The sequence below is a fragment of the Nannizzia gypsea genome, genomic scaffold (assembly GCF_000150975.2).
Source record: "Nannizzia gypsea CBS 118893 supercont1.1 genomic scaffold, whole genome shotgun sequence".
Taxonomy (NCBI): Eukaryota; Fungi; Ascomycota; class Eurotiomycetes; order Onygenales; family Arthrodermataceae; genus Nannizzia; species Nannizzia gypsea.
Genome location: NW_003345201.1, coordinates 4,272,763 through 4,294,844, shown reverse-complemented (window position 1 = coordinate 4,294,844; position 22,082 = coordinate 4,272,763). Strand labels below are relative to the sequence as shown.

Below are 22,082 nucleotides of genomic sequence, written 5' to 3'. Positions count from 1 at the left end.
CTACCTGTTATACCTTGTCGTCGAACTGGACAGCGTCTTTGATATCCTCCAACGGGGTCCGCTCTTTCAATAAAAACTACACGGCTATCTTTACAAAATAAACCAACATATGCCATGGCACCTCCAACTATAACTGCAACTTCGGCACCATCTACGGGCGATGCTACCATGTCGCTGCGCAGCGCCCCAAGCGACGACGCAGCGAAGGATGAGGCTCCAGAGGTGGCAAAGCTCCGCGCTTCTTTCCCCAAGCCTCCCGTCTTCGAAGACAAAGTCCAGGAGCGAGAATACCTCAAGGGAAGGCTTGCACTCGCGTTCCGCATCTTTGCCAAATACGGCTACGAAGAGGGTGTGGCGGGACACATCACGCTGCGAGATCCAGTTGACCCTACGACGTTCTGGGTCAACCCGTTTGGCGTACCATTTGCTCACATCCGGGTATCGGATCTCATCCAGGTCGACCATGAAGGCACCGTCATTGCGGGAGGAGAGATCCGCCGCCTGAATACTGCTGCGTACATGATTCACGCAGCCGTCCACGCAGCCAGACCGGACGTCCAGTGTGCAGCTCACAGTCACAGCATCTACGGCCGCACATTTTCAACCCTCGGGATCGAGCTGGACATTACGACTCAAGACTCCTGCGCTTTCTACAAGGTATGGAATTCAAGAAGGCGTTTCGTGCCTGTCCCGAGTAACTATTTAGTTATGTCATGGTCGCTAATCAGCTACCAACAGGACCATGCCCTATATGCCCAGTTCAAAGGCATTGTTCTAGGCAAAGAAGAAGGGCTAAACATTGCCAAAGCTCTCGGGAATAAAAAGGCGGCAATTTTGCAAAACCACGGTCTCCTGACTGTGGGTAGAACTATTGAGGAGACTGTTTTCTGGTTCTATGCGCTAGAGAAGTGCTGTTACAGCCAGTTGTTAGCCGATGCAGCAGCCAAGGGGCGAGGCATTGAAACTGTCAAGATCCCGGAAGAAGACGCCCTGTACACCTTCAAGACGATTGGTACGCCGTTTGCTGGATATTTCAACGGTCTCCAGTTGTATGAGGTGGTCGAGAGAGAGATGGACGGCGCTCATTTGCAGTAACTAGAGTTTACCTTAGCAGTAACAAACTAGCAACGCTCTGCCAGCGTAATCCCACATATAGCCTGCCATCTCCCAGAACGTGCTCCCCAAGATCATTCGTCATTATCTATAGCAATCATCTTTATCTATGTCACGGTCTTCTTTTCTTCTTTCCTTTCGTCCTCTTTATCTGGCTTATCGCCTCCTTATCGCGCTTATCGCGGATCTCACGTGACTGGCTCTAGAAAAATTTCAATGGGAATAAAAATAAAAAGTAGAAAACGACGTAAATTGAAATTTCTTTCGATATCAAATCCAACGTCGATCAAATAATTCATTCATTTTTCTCTTGATTAGCTTGATAAGAATAGTGTCTGTAGGATTTTGAATCTGCTTGTTCTACGTTTCATCGTACAATTCTACTACCAAATCTTCGAGGTCTTTATCAACCATCCAGCAGTATGTCTGTCCGGTTCGGACATCTGCTCTCGCGCAACTTCCAGCGATGCGCTATACGACTGCCAGTTACTTCGACCCTGGCCAAACATTCCCTTAGGAGGCTTCCAATTGCGCCCCTATTGACCTCGAGAGACTTTCATGTTACACCTCAGTTCCGCGTTCCAGCTGGCACTGCGAACGCTGGGATCGAAGTTGAAGATGCTGGAGAGGAAGCACTGATCACAGAATTTGCAGAGCTGGGAGAGAAGGGCGTGGTAGACCAGCGATTGATTAATGCTATCACAAAGGGAATGGGATTGAAGACCATGACTGATGTTCAAGCCCAAACTATCAACGAGAGCATTCAGGGAACTGACATGTAAGGCCCTTTCAAACCTTGGTTTCCCACCACTCATAATGAAACACTGCTGACTCCTCTGCCTTAGGATCGCGCAAGCAAAGACTGGAACTGGCAAAACCGTTGCCTTCCTTCTCCCAGTTATTCACAGGATTCTTCAAGACCCTACTATCGGCAACCTGCGAAGAAGTTTTACGTCACCACAAGATATTCGGGCAGTAGTGATTTCTCCGACTCGTGAATTGGCAGAACAGATTGCCGTTGAGGCGCAAAAGATCACCCGTGGCTCAGGTCTCAAAGTACAAACTGCGGTGGGAGGAACGCGGAAAAGAGAAGGGTTGATGAGACTTCAAAGAGAAGGTTGCCATATCCTGGTTGGAACTCCTGGTCGTCTGATGGATCTCTTCTCTGATCCTGCTAGCGGAGTTGCTGCCCCAAAGCTGCAAGCTTTTGTCCTTGACGAAGCCGATCGACTTCTCGATATTGGATTCGCACCTGATATTGAACGTATCCAGTCCTTCTTCCCAAGCCGTTCACAGGTTGACCGACAAACTCTGATGTTCTCTGCCACCATCCCAAACTCAGTGAAGGGCCTTGCTAGAAGCATGCTCAAGCCTGATTTCACATTCGTCAACACAGTTGGTGACGAGACACCAACACATTTGAGAGTCCCCCAGAGGGCCGTCTTCCTCAGAGGATTTGAGAACCAGCTTCCTGCCCTCTTTGAGATTGCTAAACGAGCTGTCCAGGCCCATGCTGCCAATCCGGATACCGCAATGCCTTTCAAAGCCGTAGTGTACTATGGATCTACTGCGGAAGTGAGCGTTGCTCGTCGTGCCTTTACTGCCTTGTGCAGGGACTTGGAGAGCTTTTACACCGGTCGAGCTCCTCGTATTCAGACCATCGAGATGCACTCTCGCCTAACCCAGGCACAGAGAACATTCAACTCTGACTCTTTCCGCCGTGCTACTACTGGAATTCTCTTCTCGTCTGATGTCACGGCTCGTGGCATGGATTTCCCAAATGTCTCCCATGTGATTCAAATGGGTGTCCCTAACGATACGGATACATATATCCACCGTCTTGGACGTACTGCACGAGCCGATAAAACCGGAGAGGGCTGGATTCTGTTCCCTGACATTGAATTTGATGCATTTGGAGAGAAGCTCAGAAGCCTTCCTATCAAGGAGGACACGTCCATAGAGTCCGCAAGTGTAGACTTGACAAACCCAGCACAGTTCAGCGAATCGATTGCTTCGGTATACGACACACTTTCAAAGCAGTTTAGCCGAATATTCGACGACGACAAGCAGAAGGCATACCGCGCCATGAACAACCAGATGTCGAGGTACGACAAGAGGGAATCCCGCCGCCTCCTTCACCAACTTGCTACCTCCATCTGGGGCTATCCCGAACCACCGTACTTGCCAGAGCCATCGCCTTCTCGTTCTGGGGGCCGGTATAACCGTAGCCAGAGAGGTGGTGGCGGCGGCTATGGCGGATATTCTGACCGAAGAGGCGGATCATCCTATGGCGGCCGTGGAGGATCCAGGGGTGGATCGTCCGACTTTGGTCGAGATTACGGTCGAAACAGAGGCTCTGACCGCCGTGGATATCAGGGGGACAGACGCCGTAATAGTCTCTGGGAGTAATCGACCCCTGCGTGACCTACGTCGGGAATAGATTACCCCTAAGCCAAAAAATTTCCTCTCGCAGCCTTTGCTACCTTCCAAAGGGCTTGTTAGAGCCATCGAAAGTCGTTTTTCGACTATGAATTGCAATATCCCACCGTTCCCCTCGACACCTGGGCATATATATGGATAAGAAGTTATAGGCGTTGAGGTTGTCTCTCTATTTCTCTGCGCTTTTACTGCAACAAAACGGTGTTCCAGGGTGTCTCTTGCTATGACGGAGTTGGCGCTCATTTCCAGACACGAACGCGAGGCTTACTTTAACTCTACTTCTCTTTTCTTCTGGATGTATTTCTACAACCCCTTCTGATATATACCTGTTAATATTTTTGTGTCTATCACTCTGGTTGAGGCTGCGTTTATTTGTTTGAGCTGGGCTGATATTTCATTCTACTATGTATTCTCTACTTTTTTTTGTTTCTTTATCATTACTTGCACGGCTTTATGTATAATAGACGGGATGAAGGCTCAGACAAAATATTCCACTCCATGAGATACCTCTACTAATAATTCAATCAAAATTACAAAAAAACTCCTCAATTTGGTATATTTTCATTTAAAGGACTACAGCTATCTCAATGCAACCAAATGGTAAACTCCGAAACAAAATTCTAGCAATAAAAACATCAAAGGTCATTGAAATGATGCACATTCAAATTTGTAATTAGGTAAAATAGCCCATCAGTGATCGAATCAATCTAGCTCCGAACCTGTGTAAGTTAACTGTCGTTGAGGCTCTGGCATTGACAAACCAGATCCATCTTCCCCTGAAGCACCTGGAGAGGCCACCATGAAGGCCTTTCGATCAGCAAGTATCCGCTCCTGACGTGAAAGCAAGTCCGAATCCCTATGGTACTGTCTTTCATTGGCCGCCTCTAACTCTTTGATTCTCCTCGACTCGACGGCCATCTTAGCCTCCAGGAGGTTATGTTGGGTATTGGCCATAATCTTGTCGTTTTCAATCTGGAGTCTCCCTTGCCTTTCTGCAGCTTCTAGACGAAGTTGGTTCATCATACGCAACTGCTCCTGATCTGCCTGCTGTTGCTGGACTGCAAATCGCTGGCGTTGAGCAGCTGTTTCTGCTTCTAGGCGAAGTTGGAGTCTGTTAGATCTCTCAGCTGCTGCATCTCGTTCATCTGCAGTCTCGCGATCATGTAGAGTGCGAAGTTGATGGGTACGAGCCATTATTTGATGCTGTTGGTCGGCAGCATCACGTTCACGCTGGAGGGATATCTGATGATCCTCTTCTTGTTCTTGCATACGCTGTAGGCGGTTTTTGCGTCTTTTCTCTTCCGCGATGACTTCAGGAGGCGCACCGACCATATCAGGCGGCTGAGATCCTTCACACTTGTAGAAAACGTCTTTACAGCCGTTGGCTTTGAGAATTCGAAGCAGTTCAGGAGCATACTCTGATGGACTTTGTGCCAGACTCCTAGAAACGTAGGTAGATGGCGAGTAAACGTATCCGTCGCATGTGTAATGATTGAAATCATTGTTGATCAACCGCCACATTTTGCTTGCAAGTAATGCAGTAGTCGTGCTTATGCATGATGTAGGATTATCAAGTGCATGATAGATGAGTGGCTTCCCTTGACTATGGATGGTCAAGTCAGCTTTTCCTGATATAAGGGCGTCAATTGTCTGTCGAGTCTTGACCAGTGATGTTCCAGGCGACTCCGTCTTAAAACATAATTCAGCAAGAGCACAGCGTCCATCGTGAAGCATAGATGGGAAGTTCGGATTGTGTCCGTGGTCCAAAAGAAGCTGAACGGCACTGGACTGTAATTCTCTTGAAGCTTCATGAAGGCTACCGTCATCAACCATAGCGCCTGCATCGATAAGACAACGCATAGTAGTCAGCTGGCCGCGTTTACTGGCATTGAGAAGAGGCGTTACACCATGTTTATCCATTACTGAAACGACTGCGCCGTGCTGAATGAGTTTCCGGATAATATCTGGAGATCTGTCGACTGACGCAACTAGCAATGGAGTCATCATGGAGCTTGTAGCTTGAAAATTAGGGTCGGCTGGTAGAGATACCTCGTTAGTATAACTTCAGCAAACTTTAGAATACAGTGGGAACTTACCTCCATTCTTTAAAAGACATTCAAATACGTATGGGCTGATTAGCTGTTGTGGCTGTAGGAGTGCCCATAACAAGAGGGAAACCTGCTCGAAGCCGTGTTCCTCATCAATCACATAGGATATTGGTGTGTCTACATGGATTCCAGCTTCTAGTAGGCGGCTGAGCATCTTGTAACCCCGAGGCCATTTTCTCAAACATTGGAATGTAATAGGCTCGGGAACCTCATGTTCAACGCTCCGGGACCATATATTGCCATTTAGCGCTTGAATGTCCAGGTCCATCTGGGTGAAAATATCGAATAGTTCAATGGCGACATCCTCGGTCAATTCAGAGCTGAATATACATAGAAAGCCGGCCCTAATGTTCTGGTTGGAGGTGCTCGATTTCAAGATTGCCTTAGTTAAATGAGGCTTTCCGATAGCAATGGAGGCCGTAATTGCACGTCCACCCTGGTAATCCACATTGGCATTGTGCTGAAGGAATAGCTCCACAAAGCTGGGGGATCTTGGGTTGGTGTCGGAGGTTTCGATAGCAGCAACCAAGGCAAGGCTCAAAACTTCTCCTGAAGCTCCATTCTGAAGGAGAAATTCCACGGTGGAGTATCCTTCTTTGGTTATCCAGTTGCTAGTGTCGGTGGATATCAGCTTGCCAAAGGCGTATGTGACACCTGCTCTGTCCGAAACGGCTTCCAAGAGAAGGCCCAAAGTAAGGGTATCTTTGGCCATGGCGGTATGAACCAGGCTCTGGCTTCGGTTATAATGCACAGATGCTCCGTGCTTGAGCAGTAGCTTGACTACTTCATGGCTGCATGGTGTCTCCTGGACAGCTTCAAGAAGAGCTGAATCCATCAGATCACCCTTGTAGCCACCCTTGAGTACCCGTGAAATATATGACAGGCGATCTGCACCTTTCAAAGCCCAGCATGCTTTGAATGCTTCTTCCAAAGCTCCCTGGCTAGCTTGTTGGTCCAATAGCAGTTTGAAGACGTCAAATCGTCGTCCCTTGATAGAGTTGATAATGGCGGCTCCTTGCTGGTAATTTACAGAAGCGCCATATTGAATTAGCATTTTCAAGAAGGCTATGTCTCCTTTATCCAAAAGGACAGCTTCTGCGAGTAAGCTGTCAAGAATTTCTGGGATGCGGTTCTGAGCGGCATCCAGGAGAATCTTGGCTATCTCATTCCTCTTTTTGGTATCGATTTTCAGCAGCCGCTCTAAGCCAAGGGTGAGTGTCAAGGTTGTTGGGAATCTGGATACCAGCAACGCCAACTGTCTTTCATCAGAGGTATCGATTGCTCTCTGAATAACTGCTCCTCCATTATAATTGACGTCTGCACCAAATGACAGTAATAGCTCAATAAGACGAGGATCAGCAGGTGCGCTCTGCTGGGCAGTTACCAGGCCAGCATCCAGAGCTTCTCCGTTGGCACCAGCAACCAGAAGTCTTTGGCACATCTTGTACCGAGCTGAGGTGTCTTGCGACGCCAATGCAATGGAGAGGGCTGCATTAAGCGCATCGACAGAAGGCTGGTGTTGTAAAAGAATTTTAAGCAATTCGGGGTCATTCATTCGGCATGCTTGTTTGAGAGGTTCTCCATTATTAGAGTTGATATCGGCTTTACCCTTTTCGAGAAATAAGTTGACGGCAACGATATCGAGAGGGTTCTCCTTGAGCAATGTAACCAACTCCTGGTTGATTTGTGGTCCACTGGCTTCCCTGGAGCCAAGCAGTAGGTCCAAGATGGAGAAACGTAGTACTCGGTCTCGTAAAGAGACTGCTGGAACAACGGCTCGTGATAGGGAAGAGGAGGAAGGTCTCCCTTGCAGCAACAGCTTTAGTACAACAACGTCTCCTATCTTCACGGCTTGTACGAGGCAATTCCCGTTCTGAGCATCAACGTCTGCGCCATGGGCTACAAACAGTTCAATAAGCTGCTCTCTCTCAGCGGGGAATTCGCCCATCACAGCGCCAACAAGTGTTTTGTTGACTGCATCTCCCTTTGCGCCAGCTGCGAGAAGATCCTGGGCAACGGTGTACTGTAGCCGTGGCTGTAAGGAGGGCAACAAGCCGATACAATGGCCGAGTGTTGCCTGAGAGGGTCTTCCCTCCATCAGTTTTCTGAAAGTAGGGAGTGCTCCGGCTGAAATGGCTAGCCGTAGAGCATGGCCTTCATTGTAGTCAACAGACGCATCGGACCGAACCAACAGATCCACCAAGCTTCGTTCGTTCTTAAGCACGGCATCCACAAGGCATTGATGTAGTGGGCTTCCATAAGCACCACATTTCACAAAGTGAGCGATGATGGAGAGCTTTTTAACAGGGGATAGGTTTGATTCTACTTCAGGAACTCGAGATAGTGCTGTAGAGGCAGATTCAGGGTCAATGGCGCCCTTGAACAGGATATCAAGCAGGTGTAGATTTCCTCCCTTGATGGCGGCAATAATGGCTTCGCAGGAGTTGTATGTGATGTTTCCATTGTAAGAGACAATGAGAGAGACAGATTTTTTATCGTTGGCCGCAACGGCGCTCACCAGAGCTCTTGCAACGCAGTCTCCATTTGCGCCGGCGCAAAGGAGTAACTGCAACACGGTATCCTGTTCTTCGGAGCTGAGATTTTTCGAATGGTACGCAACGCCTGCTGCGCGGTCAAGCGAGGCTCGAGAAGGAGGTCGACTGGCGAGGACAAGGGCAGCAGAAATGTCAAGTCTGCCAGCCCGTACGGCTGTTTCCAGTATCTGATCTGTATCTGCGTTTGCTCCGTTGTGCAGCAGACACATAACCAGTCTCATAGATCCTATGGAAACGGCCACCGGAAGAGCTTCGTCCAAACAAGAGCTGCTAAGTTTCTTTTCTGTTCCAGCCAGCATCTCCACAACGGCAACATGCCCGTTGCCGACAGCTGTGACGAACTGCTGGTGGCAGGAGTTGGGGTCGGCTCCATTCTGCAGCAGCGCCTTGATGCAATGTAGATCCATGCTGGCGACTGCGAGGCCGAGAGCAGAATCAAGCCCCCATTGATCAACGTGAGGAGACAGGATCTCCAGGAAGCTTGAGTTTCTCTTCTCTGTCGCGAGCCTCAGCAGGTCGGTCATGTCGAGGGCCATGGGGTTCTTCTCCTGGGTCCTGAAGAAGGTCTTCTTCGACTTGGTCTCCTTGAGCTGGGTAAGCAGGTACTCCAGCATGCCCAGCGAGGCATCATCTCTAATGGCCGTGTCTATGGCCGAGTACAGTTCCTCTCGCTTGAAGCTGCGTTTGCTCGGGGTCCGTCTGAAGACATGGGATTTGGCTGAGAAGGCCTCCAGCCGCTTCTGCTTCGCCAGCGCTTCCGCAGCGTCCTTGTCCTGCTGGCTGAAGGACGACGATGTGTCTTTGCGAGAGATGCGAGGGAACTTCATGTTCATGTAGACGCCCATATCAGCAGCCAGCTGCTCCAGCCGCATCCGTGAATGCATGCCGCTGTCGTTGGAGATCTCCATCTCTGGGTGGTGCCTTTGGTGATCTAGCAGCAGGTCAGTTAACTCGACTTCAAGGTAGACGGCGCATGGATAGATGATATACCTCCTTAGATGATTGAGCTGAGTAGTAGTAGTATTAGTAGATTAGGGTGGAATATTATGGTATTAGCTATGGTATTAGGGGGTGTCTGTGTAAGAGAAGGAGGAGTTGAAGAGACCAGCTCTGCGAGACGCTGAAGAAGAAGAAGAAGAAGAAGAAGCTGAAGAAGCTGGAGGACACAAGCAGGACGGCCATGACGGCAAGATCCGCAATAAAAGAAGTGCTCGCAGACTGGAGAATAGGCTGGTGAATGGCCAGCAGCTTCAATAGCTCTAAGCGCCGGGTGAATGCTATGAATAGAAGCGGCGCCAAAGGGTGTTTGGCAGCGAAGCGTAAGATGCTCGATGGTCGAGTTATGCATGGCTGGGGACATGAAACAGACAAATAACCGGTTATAGACTGTTTATGGATGCTTTTTTTTATTTACTTACAGAAGAGCGGGTAGAAGTATAGGATATTGTTTAATTATGTAGAAAAAAAACCCCAGGCTGTTGTCCTGCCGTGTCCCTAATCGCTTGTTCGCCCGTGTACTTCGTCTAAGCCATAGGAAGTCCGTACTGACCAAAGTATCCTAGAGAGAAAGACTAAGACAAAGATATGTGCTTATGCAGGTCACTGGTTAGTGAGTTATAGTGATGTCCCTGGCCCCTGGCGTAAACCCCGGACTTCCCTGTCTAAGCGTGTTGAAACTCTTCAAGTACCCTCAAGATATGCGCAAAATCCCAGTAAAATGAAAAAGAGAGAAAGAAAAAAAGGAAGCAAAGCGGTTAAAATAGAGAAAGAAAAAGATAGAAGTCTAGTAGAAGCCTAGTTGCGGTCGATCATGTGCGCTCTGGCAGGGCCGGTTCCAATCCATTTGATAGGGATGCCGCCGAGGGAACGCTCAATGTAGTCGACGTATTTCTGTGCATTGACGGGGAGATCCTCCCACTTGGAGACGCCCATGGTGGTCGACTTCCAGCCAGGCAAGGTCTCGTAGACAACCTCGACCTTCTCCATGTCATCTGAGCTGGCAGGGAAGGACTCGAGCTCCTTACCGTCGAGCTTGTAGGCAACACCAACCTTGATCTCGTCAAAGTCGTCGAGGATGTCCAGCTTGGTCAGGTTGAGAGCAGTATAGTGGTTGATTCTGGCACTGTATCGCAGCAGGACCAAGTCCAGCCAGCCACAGCGTCTCTTGCGGCCGGTGGTTACACCGAACTCGCGGCCAGTGACCTGCAGCTTCTCACCGAACTCGTTGAGCTGCTCGGTAGGGAAAGGCCCGGAGCCCACGCGAGTGCAGTAGGCTTTGACAACGCCGACGATAGACTTGATGGAGGTTGGGTTTAAGCATATTCCCTGGATGGCGCCGCCGAGGCCGGTGCAGGAAGACGTCACGAAGGGATAGGTGCCGTAGTCGATGTCGAGCATGAGGGCATTGGCGCCCTCGACGAGTATAGAGGCAGATTTGTCCTCGAACTTCTTGAGCAGCGCCAATTGGTCGACGATATGCGGCTTCAGAAGACTCCGGTATTCCTATTTTGGCCGTTAGACTCAGGATACACGCACACACAGGCAGACAGACAGACGACAGGGCGAAGGGGGGAAAGTGAGATATGTACCTTGAATCTGGCAATCTCTTCTTCGACATTATAGTCTAGCTCTCCGAACCGTCTCCGGTAGCCGGCTTCAAGGCTCCTCAGCTTGGATTCCAGCACGCCTTCGACCATGATATCGCCGACCCTGACGCCGCGCCTGGCGGCCTTGTCACTGTAGCATGGCCCGATTCCCTTGCCCGTCGTCCCTACTTTGCGAGTACCAAGCCCGGCCTCCTCCAGGCCGTCGACCACCGAATGGAGATCGAAGCAGACCTGGGCTCGATCGCTGATGAACACCCGGTCCCGGACGTTCGCAAGGCCCTTGCCGTCGAGCGCGGCGAGCTCCTTGAAGAAGCTGGGCAGGTGGACGACCGTCCCGGCGCCGATCAGGTTGACACACGTCGGCGAGATGAGGCCGGAGGGCAGGATGTGGAAGTCGTAGGTGATGTTATCGTGTACAATCGTGTGTCCGGCATCTGTCCGTCCATCCTCCTGTCAGCCAGCCAGCCAGCCATCCGTGCAGGGTATCTCGAGGTGGGATGTATCTGTTACTCACTGTGGCCACCGGCGGAGCGACAGCAAAGCTCAGCCGTCTGCGAGAGAAGATCCGTGATCTTGCCTTTGCCTGTAGCCAGGAGAAATCAAATATCAGCATCGTCTTCTTCTTTTCTTCTTCTTCTTCTTCTTCTTCTTCGTCGTCTTTTAGTTGGTTGTCGCATTGAGTCATGATCATGATCTATATAGCAGGGACCGACCTTCGTCCCCCCATTGGGATCCAAGCACAATTGTAACCATTTTGCAGAGCAGTGCGAGTCGTCCAGGGACTAGACAGAGACAAACAGAGGAATACACAGAGAGAGAAGAGAAACAGAATATCAGCAAAGCCGAACAAGACGAAGACGATGAAACGAAATTCGGCTTTTTTGGTGGGATGACGGAAAAAAAGCAAAGGAAAGAAAAATAAGCAAAAAATACGCTTTTTTGCGCTTTTTCGGAGCCAAGCCGAGATTGAGGATACAAAGATGAAGCAGACGAAGGGAAGAGACGGTTCTGTATTATTTGTTATATGGCGGATTTGGTAGGTCAAGAAGTGGCTGAAGGTGATTCTACGGCGCTGGATGCGTGGAAGGCGTAGTTGTCTCTTGTGCGTGGCTGGCAGAAGAAGCTGGATGGCCTTGTTCAGGGGGCTACGATATTGGTAGACAACGAGACAGACGGCGATATAGACAGACAGACAGTTGATTATTCTAGAGCTGCTGAGTTGTAACTAACGCCTGTGGTATCTTGAAGACGGCACCTCTGCCAAACGCCGGCCGGGAAGATAGAGACATATATCAAAAAGAAGAGCAAAGGAACATGACGTACTCGTACATGCAAACCGAAGGGGATAAGAGTATATGGTCAGGCAAACCTGGCATATGTCCTGGTAAAAGAAAAAGAAGAAGAAATAATAGTCAAACCACCCCCGTCATGAAATAGGATGCAGGGCAATGTGTATGTAAAAGATGAAGATAAAGGAAAAAGAGCTGCCAAATCCGACTGGTCGCCGCCCCCTGTTAATTATGATGGAAAAGATAGGAAAAAAACACCCAAAGTAATGAATGTCAAACTTTCAAAGTCCTAGTTGGCCGGCATCTTCATTCCGGGATTGTGAAATGCGCCTTGCCCGTCGCCGTGGCCGCTGCGTAGCCATTCACGCACCTTCCCGAGATCCAGGATGCATTCCCGGTGCCGTTCCCAGGCAACGTCCCAATGCTGCCGGACCACAAAGTCCTCTTCGATGCCCCGGAGATACTCGCTATAGCCAGCCTTGCCGCTGCCCACGAGAAGGTCCTCCTCTTCTACATCCCCAGCGTCGCCGTTGCTACCGTTTAGTTTGACGCGGCTGCTGTCTCCTACCGCTCGCATCCAGCCAGGGGCCATGGCCGTTTCCACCAGATGCTGCCGTTCGTTAAAGTGGGCTAGCATGGTGCAGTTGAAGCGGCCCCATTCGCGCATGTAGACCTGCATCTGCATCATGTAGATATCGCACGGAGTCTGCGGTAGAGATTGCTTCTCCACGACCGCCCGAGGAACTGGCGGGGCCCCAATCATCGCAGGTGGTGTTGGTGGTTTCGGCGGATTTGGCAACGACAGATCCCGCGGGTGGATGGGCCGCTGGGAAGGTTTCTCGCTGCTCGCCTTGGACTCGAATGGAAGTGATGAGTTTAGGTCCTTCAGGTCATTAATGCCCTTGGAGTTGCTCGCTGTGAACGGGTTGACCAGTCCCAGCTTTGCCAAATTGAACAGCTCATGCTTTCCCCCTGGTTTACTGGATGGAATAAATGCTGGGCCCATGGGGAACTTGGGCTTGTTGTTGGTGGTAGTATTGCTCGCTTGCCCATTCGGTACGTTGACGGTGGGCAGCTCCTCGTCAACGTCCATCTCATCAGCCATGCCCATGGACTCGCGTTGAGTGCTCTTGTTTCCAAATATCTCGTGAGGTGAAAAAGTAGCCTCTTCTTCCTCTGCTTCCGAGCTTACTCTGACTGGCTTTGGCTCGTTTGTCGGTTTTTTAGAGTCTTTTTGATTGTTCTGGCCACCAAAGAACATATCTTGAGCTGTGGGTATATTCCAGGTCTTCTCGTTCAGACTGTCAGGCAGCTGCTCAGCCGTGAAAGTGGTGGTGGCCCTAAATAACGATGGCCGGGTGTCTGTTTTAGTTTCCTTGAAACCGAAAGGGTTGCTGGTAGACTTTTGTGGTGACTCGTTAGATTGAGAAGTTGTAGGACGGGAATGAGACCGGGGCCTGTTGCCAAATTTATTCTGTGTTGCTCCCAGAGAGTCACCCTGCGTTGGGGCGAAGAACTGCGCATTGTTAGAAAAGGCAAAGTTCCACTCGGACGATGAAAACCCGGAGTTGAAGTTTTCATGGCTTTTGCTCTTTGACGTAGCATGTCTGGCGATGCCTTCCTTTTGAGCATTTTGGTTACCATTATTCGGCTGGTCGAAACTGTGTATGGTTGTAGAATAGTTAGCTTCTGCGCTCAGCGGAGTGTTTGGTGCGAATGCCCGATGTTCAAAGAAGGACTTTCGTGGCGTCCTCCCTGCATCGTCAGTGTTGAAGGCGGCACCTCTCGCATCGTCTTCATCTTCGTCGGCTCCTTTCTCTGTTTCCTTTATCGTTTGAGGGACAGTGAACAAGTTGGGGAGTATGTTGGCAGGGTAAGCCCACAGAGGTGGAATATGGGAGGTAGCTGGAGCGCCAGACTTTGGGGAGAACCCCCATTGCTCTGACCAGTTTCTGGCTGAGGACTTGGGCTTGGGCTTGGGCTTGGGGGTAGATGTAGATGTAGGGGTAGATGTAGGGGTAAAGTCATACATGGTTGCAGCACTTGGCCTTTGTTCCTCCGTTGAGGTCGCTCTGAAAGAGCTCACATTAGGCATAGGGGGGATCGTGCGGCCCATGGAGGATTCGCGGCGGGTTTCGTGCGAAAAGGGGGCGTCGTTGCCAAACGTACTCGGGCCATACCCTTCGGGTTGATTGTTAGCATGCCAGTTCCATTTCTTAGAGCTCGAGGGCATTTGGTTTGGGGAGCCGTCGATTTCAGCAAAGAGCCATGAATCAGGTCCCATTGCCCAGCCGAATGGGCTCTCACCAGTTGCTGAAGGCTTGTTATTATTGTCGGGAAAATTCGATTTCCATCCAGAGCTGTTCTGCGCGCGCCTGCTTCGGGGAACTGCCTTGGGACGGAAGTTCAAGATCACTTCGTCTGTATCGTCTGTTTCACTAGAGGTAGTAGATGAAGATGAAGATGCGGAGAAGGCCGGTTGTCTATTTGGCTTCAATTTTGGACTGGCACTATGCCGTCTATTGGGATTTGCGCTACGGTTAATCGGACTGGGCGGGTTCGTCTGGGGTCGTGCGGCTGTCTCTTCGCGGACACTAGCAGAACGGTTAATACTAGCCTTCGGTACATAGGTCCTCTCTCCGCCGGATGTGGCATATCTGCTGCTAGTTCTGTGGAGGTTAGGTGTTTGCGGGTCAGAGGAGTCATCATATGCTTGTTGTGGCTTCTTCGCAGTTGGCGACGGAGCTGACGAGAAGAAGTAAGACATCGGATCCGAGTCTCGATTTTTCTCGCCCCGGAGATTGTAGTATGAAGTGGCACACTTTGCCATGGGCTCATCTCCTCCAGCCGTCCGAGGTGCAAATCCGCTCTTTGCCTTTGTTGATTTGGATCTTTCGGGAGTAGGCGTCTCTGCGGCTCTGCGTGCCTCTTCTGCAAAGGCATGATATGCTGACTGGCCTCTTTGGTGTGATGTTGCGCGCGGTTTGGAAGCCGGTTTCTCCTGAGCACGCCCAGTTCGGGGGTCAAAGTTGGTCCATCCACCAGGCATCTGAGGCTGGGGCTGTTTATTCTTCATATCCTGGAACCCCTGAAAGGCCTCAGCTCTGGCACGGGACTCTTCATATACCTTATCAAACTTCTGTGCGCCTGCCTTTGCGTAGCTTGCATATCGCTGGGCTCCTGAAGACGGAGGCGGCGGTGGGTATGCCCCCGAGTATGCGTTGGCCGGTTTTCCATACTGAGGGGCGGTATTGTAGTTAGCTTGCGATTTTCTAAAGGGGTTCGAGGTCGCTTGCTGAGGAGCCTGGCGCGTTGGTGTTGCCGTTCGAGAAGGCCCGTATAATTTGCCGTAGCCAGCTCTCAATCTGCCAGTATCATACTTCAATCGCAGCTGGGGATCGACCAATATCTCGTGTGCAGCTTGGATGGCTTGGAACTTCGAGTTATACTCTGCTTCTTTCCCTGGGTTTCGATCGGGATGGTACTTTAGAGCTATATGGCACCGCAAATTCACGTTCACTATTAGCCTTTCTGTGGCACAGGGTGTGTGATCAAGGGGGCCAGCCGCGTAGGGCTCTTTCTCACCAAGTTTCCGAAACTGTTTCTTGATCTCCTCCTGGTCTGCATTAGGGCCGACTCCAAGGTCGGCATAGTAGTCTCTCGATACGTCCGGCTTCACCATCGTTGCTGCTTCTTGGTGGTAGCCAGCGGCCACCGGGCTGGGGGCGGTTTCTGGTATCGACGATGAAAGCTGCTAAAACGAAAGAAATATATCACTCTCAAGGTAATGATATCATCTTGTGTCTGCCTGCCGCGCCCTTAGAGCATGTTCTCTTTGGTGCTTTTCTGTGTATTCTGTGTATTCTGCGTATCCTGGTAATCGCTGTATCGGGTTGCCGGTGGTTACGAGCCGCCGTCTTCCACGCAGGCACAGAGCTTGATGGTCAGTCCGAGCGAACGAAGGACGACCGCTGCTTGCCCTTTTTTAAAGAGCTGTAGTGATGCTTAAGCAGACACCTGTCAGCACTCCCTGGTCAAGAAAACCTGGTGGACGCCGTGTGATTGGGGGGGTGTTGGGTAGCAGTACGCCCCAGGGGACGGGATGAAGCTGTAGGGCAGGATTGGTGCATGACATACCAGGATGAGCTCAGAGATCGAACAGACAGCCGTCTTGCCTTTTCGCTTCTCCGTCTTCTGCCTCTTGCGTCCCTTCGTCTTCGTCTTCGTCCTCGTCCTCGTCCTTTGCTTCTCCTTGACTCGCGTCTGTCAAAACGTCAAAAAGTTCTTTTTGTAAACAACAGAATAAAAAAGCTGATCTTATCGCTGTAAGATTTGTAAGATCGGTATGGTAAGCTTGGTAATATTGGTAAGTTTGGCAGCTTTTGGCGTAGTTTTGGCGCTGGATGTCGTATTATGGTTGTATTGAGTCTGCAGCCCACCGATCAGCCAGGGGATTTCCAGCTTCATTTGAGCATTCTGATGCCCAATCCGAGCAGATGATGGGCGGCCTTGGGCATTTTAGTGTGTTATGTGTGGCTGCGTTGTTCTTTTATGATCTTCGCCACGTTACTGGGCAGATTAATGTGGGTGAGAGACAGGCTGGCAAGGTGAGAGGATAGAGAAGGGGGTATCTCACATATTCACCGAACGAGCTAGCTTGCTATATAACTAAGATAATGATGGAAGATGAGAGAACGAGAGAATGAGAGACAGAAATGAGACCGGCTCGGCGTTAGATCTGCAGTATCGTCGTCGTGGCTATATACATATTTTAATCATCAAAACGTTGCTCCCTGTTCGAGAAATGGTATATATATATGTATGGCATCACCCTCCCCCACCGAAAAATAGGCCGTCAAACAGGTCGAAGCCGGTATTCTCGCTCCAGTCATGCTGGAAATCAACGGCCGTGCCTACTCCGAAACCTAGGTCGAGGGCACTGTTTCCTGTCATAGCGCCGTGGGTGCTATCAGGTGAGTAAAGCGGAAGACTGGATAAGTCGATGTCTATTCCCTCGCCACTGGTGTAGACTACCTGGCTGTCCGAAGTATACGGACGAGAAGGGCTGTTCAGAAGGTCAAGTCCAGAGACGTAGAACTGTGTTCCTGCTTGGCTAGTGGCCTGTGGGGAGTGGAACTGATGCTGGTGAGGATTGGGCTGCGGAGTACGGTTCGCAAAGGGGTCGGTATATGTGTAATTATGCGTAGGTGGGTGGTGTGATGGTGGTGGTGGTAGTTGCTGCTGCTGCTGCTGCTGCTGCTGCTGGCGTTGAGATGCAGCTTGTAGCTGGCTGTTAAACTGGCTAGGTGTGAAAGGCTCTTCTAGCTGGCATGAGGCGGATTTTGGTGACCGTTTTTCAGGAGTGGTAGAAGCAGCTCGGCTGGGTATATCGCGGTGGTCATGGAATTGTGGGGGCGAGGAAGATTGTGTCTTTCCAGTCCGAGACGAATCGACGGGGTTTGACAGAAAATTGTTGATGCTAAAGCGGTTGTCTGTGCTGGGTTCAGCAGGACGGGGGCCTGCGGGCTGTTCTGGGATTGGATCCAGAGTTCGAGAGAACCTGGGGCCATGGAAGTACGGGTGTTGAGGATGAGGCTTGTAGACAGGTGTGTTGTAGAAGTATTGCCCATCGGAATTTTGATTGTGATTCTGATGTTGTGGCCGTGATTGAGCGCTGAGGCTGTGAGTAGAAAGCCGTTCACCAGCACCTACTTGCTGGCCAAAGCCAGTGGTCGATAATCCCATTTGAACGGTTGCTTTGCTCATCCGCTCAAATGCATCCCGACATGCTTCAGCAGGTGGGCATTTCTCTATCAAATCTTTTAGCACAGATGTTGCGGCAAGGACAGTGAAGTCAACGTCATCGAGGGTCTATCATCAACGTTAATAATACTGATTTAGTGCTACTGTAGGGGACGTCACTCACAAGCCTACTCCTCACGGCAGGCGAATGCCAAATAGCATATAGAAACGATATGCCTAATGAAGCGCGTTAGCTCAATGCCATATATTATTTCAACCTGCACCAGACACAAGGGGAAGACTAACCTGCCATGAACAAGTGGTGAGTTGCAAGATAGGTGAAGTTAACGAGCCGCACACGGTGTAACTGTCTGTATATTCTCAGCACTTTCTGGCCTGCTTCCGCAACCATTAAATAAACATCGTCCTCGTCTTCCGGTTCCTCAACACTCGCTAGCGAGGGGCTCGATACATCTTCTGTCGGCGTTCTCTCCGAGGCCAGTGGCTTTGGTACAGTCAAGCTCTGCCTATACAGACTTATAAGAGTCTGCCAATAGTTCAATTCCAAGAACTGGAGCGAGAACTGCACCCCTATCTCATGAGCCTTAGGCGACGATTGTATCCATTCGTCGAGACGCCTGTGGATGTCTATTCGCCAGGAACGGAAGCTATCGAACTTCTGCAAGAAAGGAGAAGGAAGTTTTGTATGCATGAACGAGTTGTTGCGATTTCTGCCATTTTTCCTAGCTAGCATTGCCTGTTGATGTTGAAGGACTTCCTGTATCTCAGACTGGAGGAGGCGCAGCTTGAAGTAATGGTGAGCAACCAGCTTGTACGAAGGAGCCCCCGGGGGTGCTGCCACGAATCCAGCCTTGGTGATATATTCGTCATCAAGGAGGGACGGAAACTCGGTGGTGATGACCTGGTCAGTGATACCGAATGGACGGCCGACGCAGGTACTGACCAGCCGGTCAAATGAGTAGACACACCACCAGAGCCTTCGTCTGAAGTCACGGACGAACTCTCGTCTTCCTCTCTCACGAGGATCAACTTTCAGCTTTGCTCTGACCTGTTCGGACGAGCGTTCGTCTATGCTGTCCATGCGAGACATACGACGCGCAACTTCAACTTCGTCGATCGAGTCAACGCCGGTCCCGTCCTCATGATGCAAGCCAAGGTCAATTGCAAGCCGCACAGCAACGCCGGCGATGTACCAGAGCCCAGGGGCAACTGGCCGAAGCAGGGCAAAGCTGGCTAACAACAGGACAGCTTGTAGTTCTTCCAACCCTCCGCCAAACCCATCCGTAGATGAAGAAGATCCCAGGCACGACTCCAGATGAACAACAGCCGAGGCATGGTACTCCTCTGGTTGGTGCTGTTGATTTGATAGCCGTCTGCGTTTGTATGCTGGTGAAGGAGACGGACTTCGCGTATCATTTTCGTTCTTCATCTCCTGAGACGTAGACTCACTGTCCCCTTTAGCATCGAAAATGACACCCGCTCCGATAGCACAGACGATATTCAGGAAATAAAGATCCCGAGCCGAGCGTTGCTTTTCCTCCATGGCGTATACCCGATCGAAGACTTCCATGAACTCGACCCGGTGCAAGATAGGGATCTGAGCATTTGAATATTCAAAATATAGATTGACCAGCCTCTGGGCAACCTCGCGGTCTGGGAAAGGCGCCTGCTTCATGATCGGCTTTGTCTGCAAGCCAAAATATGAGTCTCTCATCGAGTGCATGCCTCCGCCCGAAGCACCATCACCACCATTCTTGTTCGCGTTGGCAGCAGCCGACTGTCGACGGGAGCCCGGCCGTATTGATCCTCGTTCAGAGACACTGGACGACACCGAGCATCTCACGGCGGAAAAAACCACTCGAGCAAAGGAAATGCCGGAGGTAGAGCCCAGGTATCTCGGGTCTGAAGTGCCCTGGACAGGCACCATCCCAACGCTGGAGACCAGTTTATCAATCCGTCTGTTCGCATCGTCTGTCAATGATTTCCTACTGCTATACAGGCTGCTGTTGCTCCTGGTAGTTGCCTTCACTGCCACTGATAAAGGACTGGTCGGCTCACGCTTCACCCTTGCGTCACCACTTCCAGGTATATTTTCATTGCTGTTGTTCAACGGCAGCTTATCCTTTGTCCCAGCTTCCCTTGCATGCGCTGTATCCCTTCCTCCTCCTGCTGCTGCTGCTGCCGCGGACGCGCGCGCTACGTCGGCCTGGCGCAGCTCGTCTCCTTCTCCTTCGTGCGCCTCGGGCGGCCTAAACGCAACGCCATTCTCCTTCAAAAGGGCCTCCAAATATGCAACACGAGACTCGAGGAAGAAGACATAGCTTCTCGGTATCTCACGCTTCGTAGCAGGGTCGTAGCCGACGCAGTGAACCTTTGCCTTCTCGCAGGACTGACAGCGCGGAAGTCGCTGGTCGCAGCGATTCTTGCGGATTCTACAGCGATTGCAGGCAGAGACGTTTCGAAAGGTGGAATGCGAGGTCGCAGACCCAGGCTGTGCCTCGAGATTGATCGACTTCTGGCTCGCACTGGTACCAGGACGGCTCATGGTTGGTATTGCAGGCTGCTGCTGCTGCGGCGGCGGCGACGGCGGCGTCGTCGTCAGCGGGGAGGAGTCGTAGCTTTTACTCTGTCGAGATCCTGAGCGAGCGGTCACTTCCAGCGTGGCAGCAGAGCCGGGGGATCCATTGGGCGCATTCGGTCTCTTGAAGCCACTAGAACTCGGTGTTGAAGCTGCTAGAGCGGACGAAGATGCGGGAGTCGAAGTTGATGGAGCTGGGGGTTCGAGCATCGGCGGACGGGCTGTCTGGTCGCTTTCCCGCCTGTCTAGCTCGCGTATTAAATATGTAGGCTATACGAAAGGTTCACCCAACTCCATCGACGAGAGCCGGCAGTTAGGCTCTGCGACTTTACAGTTATTGTGATCAATATCTATCTCGAGGCACTGGCTTTTCGTCTGTTTTTTCCTTTTCCTCTTCTTTGCTTTTTATTCGGAGGATTTCCAGTAACTAGTTATTTAACTGTCGGAGAAAAGACTGGGAGGCTTCGAGTTTATTTGATAGCTGGTGGAAGCAGAGCATTCAAAAAGAAGTGGATTGGCTGCTACTTGGCTAGTGACGAAGGTGTCTATCAGGGGCCCATGGAAGGACGACGGGATGCTCCTAGAGTCCAGTCGTGCGTTTTTGCAGGCAAGACAGCCGCAGTTGGGGAAGGGAAGCAGTTGCTGCTCCAGGGGGTCTACCAAATACCAAAGTCCCTCTGCCAAACTTGAACAGCCACATAACCAATATCTAACAGTCGACTTCTCAGCAATCAGAGAGCGCATAGAAACGTCCATAGCTGTCAGTTCTACTCTCCGCGGGTCAAGATATTGCAGACTTCTTCACAGAATTTCATGTCTTCAATTAGCATGCTATGGCGCCCTGCATGGCCAGTAACTATCTCTCGTACTATAGTTATGACAAAAGAGAGGTAGTTACGAGGTTAGCTAACTAGATCAGTTGTTTCAAGATTGATGGAAAGGCTGAACAGTCTCTTACAAGCATAGATCTTGGATAGGAGTTTCTCCGGACACGCAGCTAGCATTGAACAGACTTGAGTATCCTTAAACGGCTCGCGCTCGTTCGGTTCAGTTTTGGCGACGGAGCTGGCATATCGAGCTGCCTCTTGGAATATCAGCTTCATCGTGTCCAAGTCCTCTATGATCTGAGCATCCTTTGCTTCCCGATCTGCAGGATTATTATGCCTTAGTATCTATCTACATCGATAGGCTGTAGAAAAGGGGAATAGGGAAGCGTAGACTGATATACACAACAACATACCTTCTTTCTCTGGCCGCCTTACAGCTCTATGAATGCTAGAGGAAGGGTGGTCACTGCGGCTAAGTTCAGTATTAATGTCCAACCCTTCTCCCATTGGAATATCCTCTTGTTCTTCAGTGTCTCTTTGCATCTTTGCCTGTTTGGAGCAAGACGCTAGAGATTCTTCTGCATGTCTCTTTTGAGGGGCCATCTTTCTTCTGCTCAAACTATATCAGAAGATCTAAGCTATTGGGAGATAGATAGATTGACTACCAGGAGTAAGACAGATAGTGGGTAGTAGTCTGTTTGCTATAATATTGAAGTGAGAGGATAAGGGTAGAATTTGACATCAATTTCATTATATTTGAATAGGCACAACACACAGAATATGTCCACAAAAACAATAGCCACC

The 22,082-nt window shown here is 50.5% G+C and overlaps 7 protein-coding genes across 7 annotated transcripts; 2 read left to right on the top strand and 5 right to left on the bottom strand.

Annotated features, from left to right (window-relative positions):
* Window positions 1-114: 114 nt before the first annotated feature.
* On the top strand, window positions 115-1,095 carry MGYG_01568 (meiotically up-regulated 14 protein; the record flags this gene model as incomplete). The annotated part of the gene is made up of 2 exons (XM_003177445.1): window positions 115-657; window positions 739-1,095. 2 exons carry the CDS (start codon window positions 115-117, stop codon window positions 1,093-1,095), a joined length of 900 nt encoding a protein of 299 aa, XP_003177493.1.
* A 440-nt stretch (window positions 1,096-1,535) lies between these two features.
* MGYG_01567 (ATP-dependent RNA helicase mss116) lies at window positions 1,536-3,522 on the top strand (the record flags this gene model as incomplete). The annotated part of the gene is made up of 2 exons (XM_003177444.1): window positions 1,536-1,891; window positions 1,959-3,522. The coding sequence occupies 2 exons, from the start codon at window positions 1,536-1,538 to the stop codon at window positions 3,520-3,522; spliced, it is 1,920 nt and encodes a 639-aa protein (XP_003177492.1).
* Window positions 3,523-4,254: 732 nt separating this feature from the next.
* On the bottom strand, window positions 4,255-9,123 carry MGYG_01566 (hypothetical protein; the record flags this gene model as incomplete). Its single annotated transcript, XM_003177443.1, has 2 exons — window positions 4,255-5,588; window positions 5,649-9,123. 2 exons carry the CDS (start codon window positions 9,121-9,123, stop codon window positions 4,255-4,257), a joined length of 4,809 nt encoding a protein of 1,602 aa, XP_003177491.1.
* An 886-nt stretch (window positions 9,124-10,009) lies between these two features.
* Window positions 10,010-11,574, bottom strand: MGYG_01565 (adenylosuccinate synthetase; the record flags this gene model as incomplete). The annotated part of the gene is made up of 4 exons (XM_003177442.1): window positions 10,010-10,717; window positions 10,804-11,255; window positions 11,336-11,404; window positions 11,535-11,574. The coding sequence occupies 4 exons, from the start codon at window positions 11,572-11,574 to the stop codon at window positions 10,010-10,012; spliced, it is 1,269 nt and encodes a 422-aa protein (XP_003177490.1).
* An 825-nt stretch (window positions 11,575-12,399) lies between these two features.
* MGYG_01564 (DnaJ domain-containing protein) lies at window positions 12,400-15,792 on the bottom strand (the record flags this gene model as incomplete). The annotated part of the gene is made up of 2 exons (XM_003177441.1): window positions 12,400-15,602; window positions 15,696-15,792. 2 exons carry the CDS (start codon window positions 15,790-15,792, stop codon window positions 12,400-12,402), a joined length of 3,300 nt encoding a protein of 1,099 aa, XP_003177489.1.
* A 1,145-nt stretch (window positions 15,793-16,937) lies between these two features.
* On the bottom strand, window positions 16,938-20,418 carry MGYG_01563 (purine utilization positive regulator; the record flags this gene model as incomplete). Its single annotated transcript, XM_003177440.1, has 3 exons — window positions 16,938-17,981; window positions 18,037-18,089; window positions 18,159-20,418. 3 exons carry the CDS (start codon window positions 20,416-20,418, stop codon window positions 16,938-16,940), a joined length of 3,357 nt encoding a protein of 1,118 aa, XP_003177488.1.
* Window positions 20,419-21,218: 800 nt separating this feature from the next.
* On the bottom strand, window positions 21,219-21,881 carry MGYG_01562 (hypothetical protein; the record flags this gene model as incomplete). The annotated part of the gene is made up of 3 exons (XM_003177439.1): window positions 21,219-21,319; window positions 21,410-21,598; window positions 21,692-21,881. 3 exons carry the CDS (start codon window positions 21,879-21,881, stop codon window positions 21,219-21,221), a joined length of 480 nt encoding a protein of 159 aa, XP_003177487.1.
* Window positions 21,882-22,082: the final 201 nt, after the last annotated feature.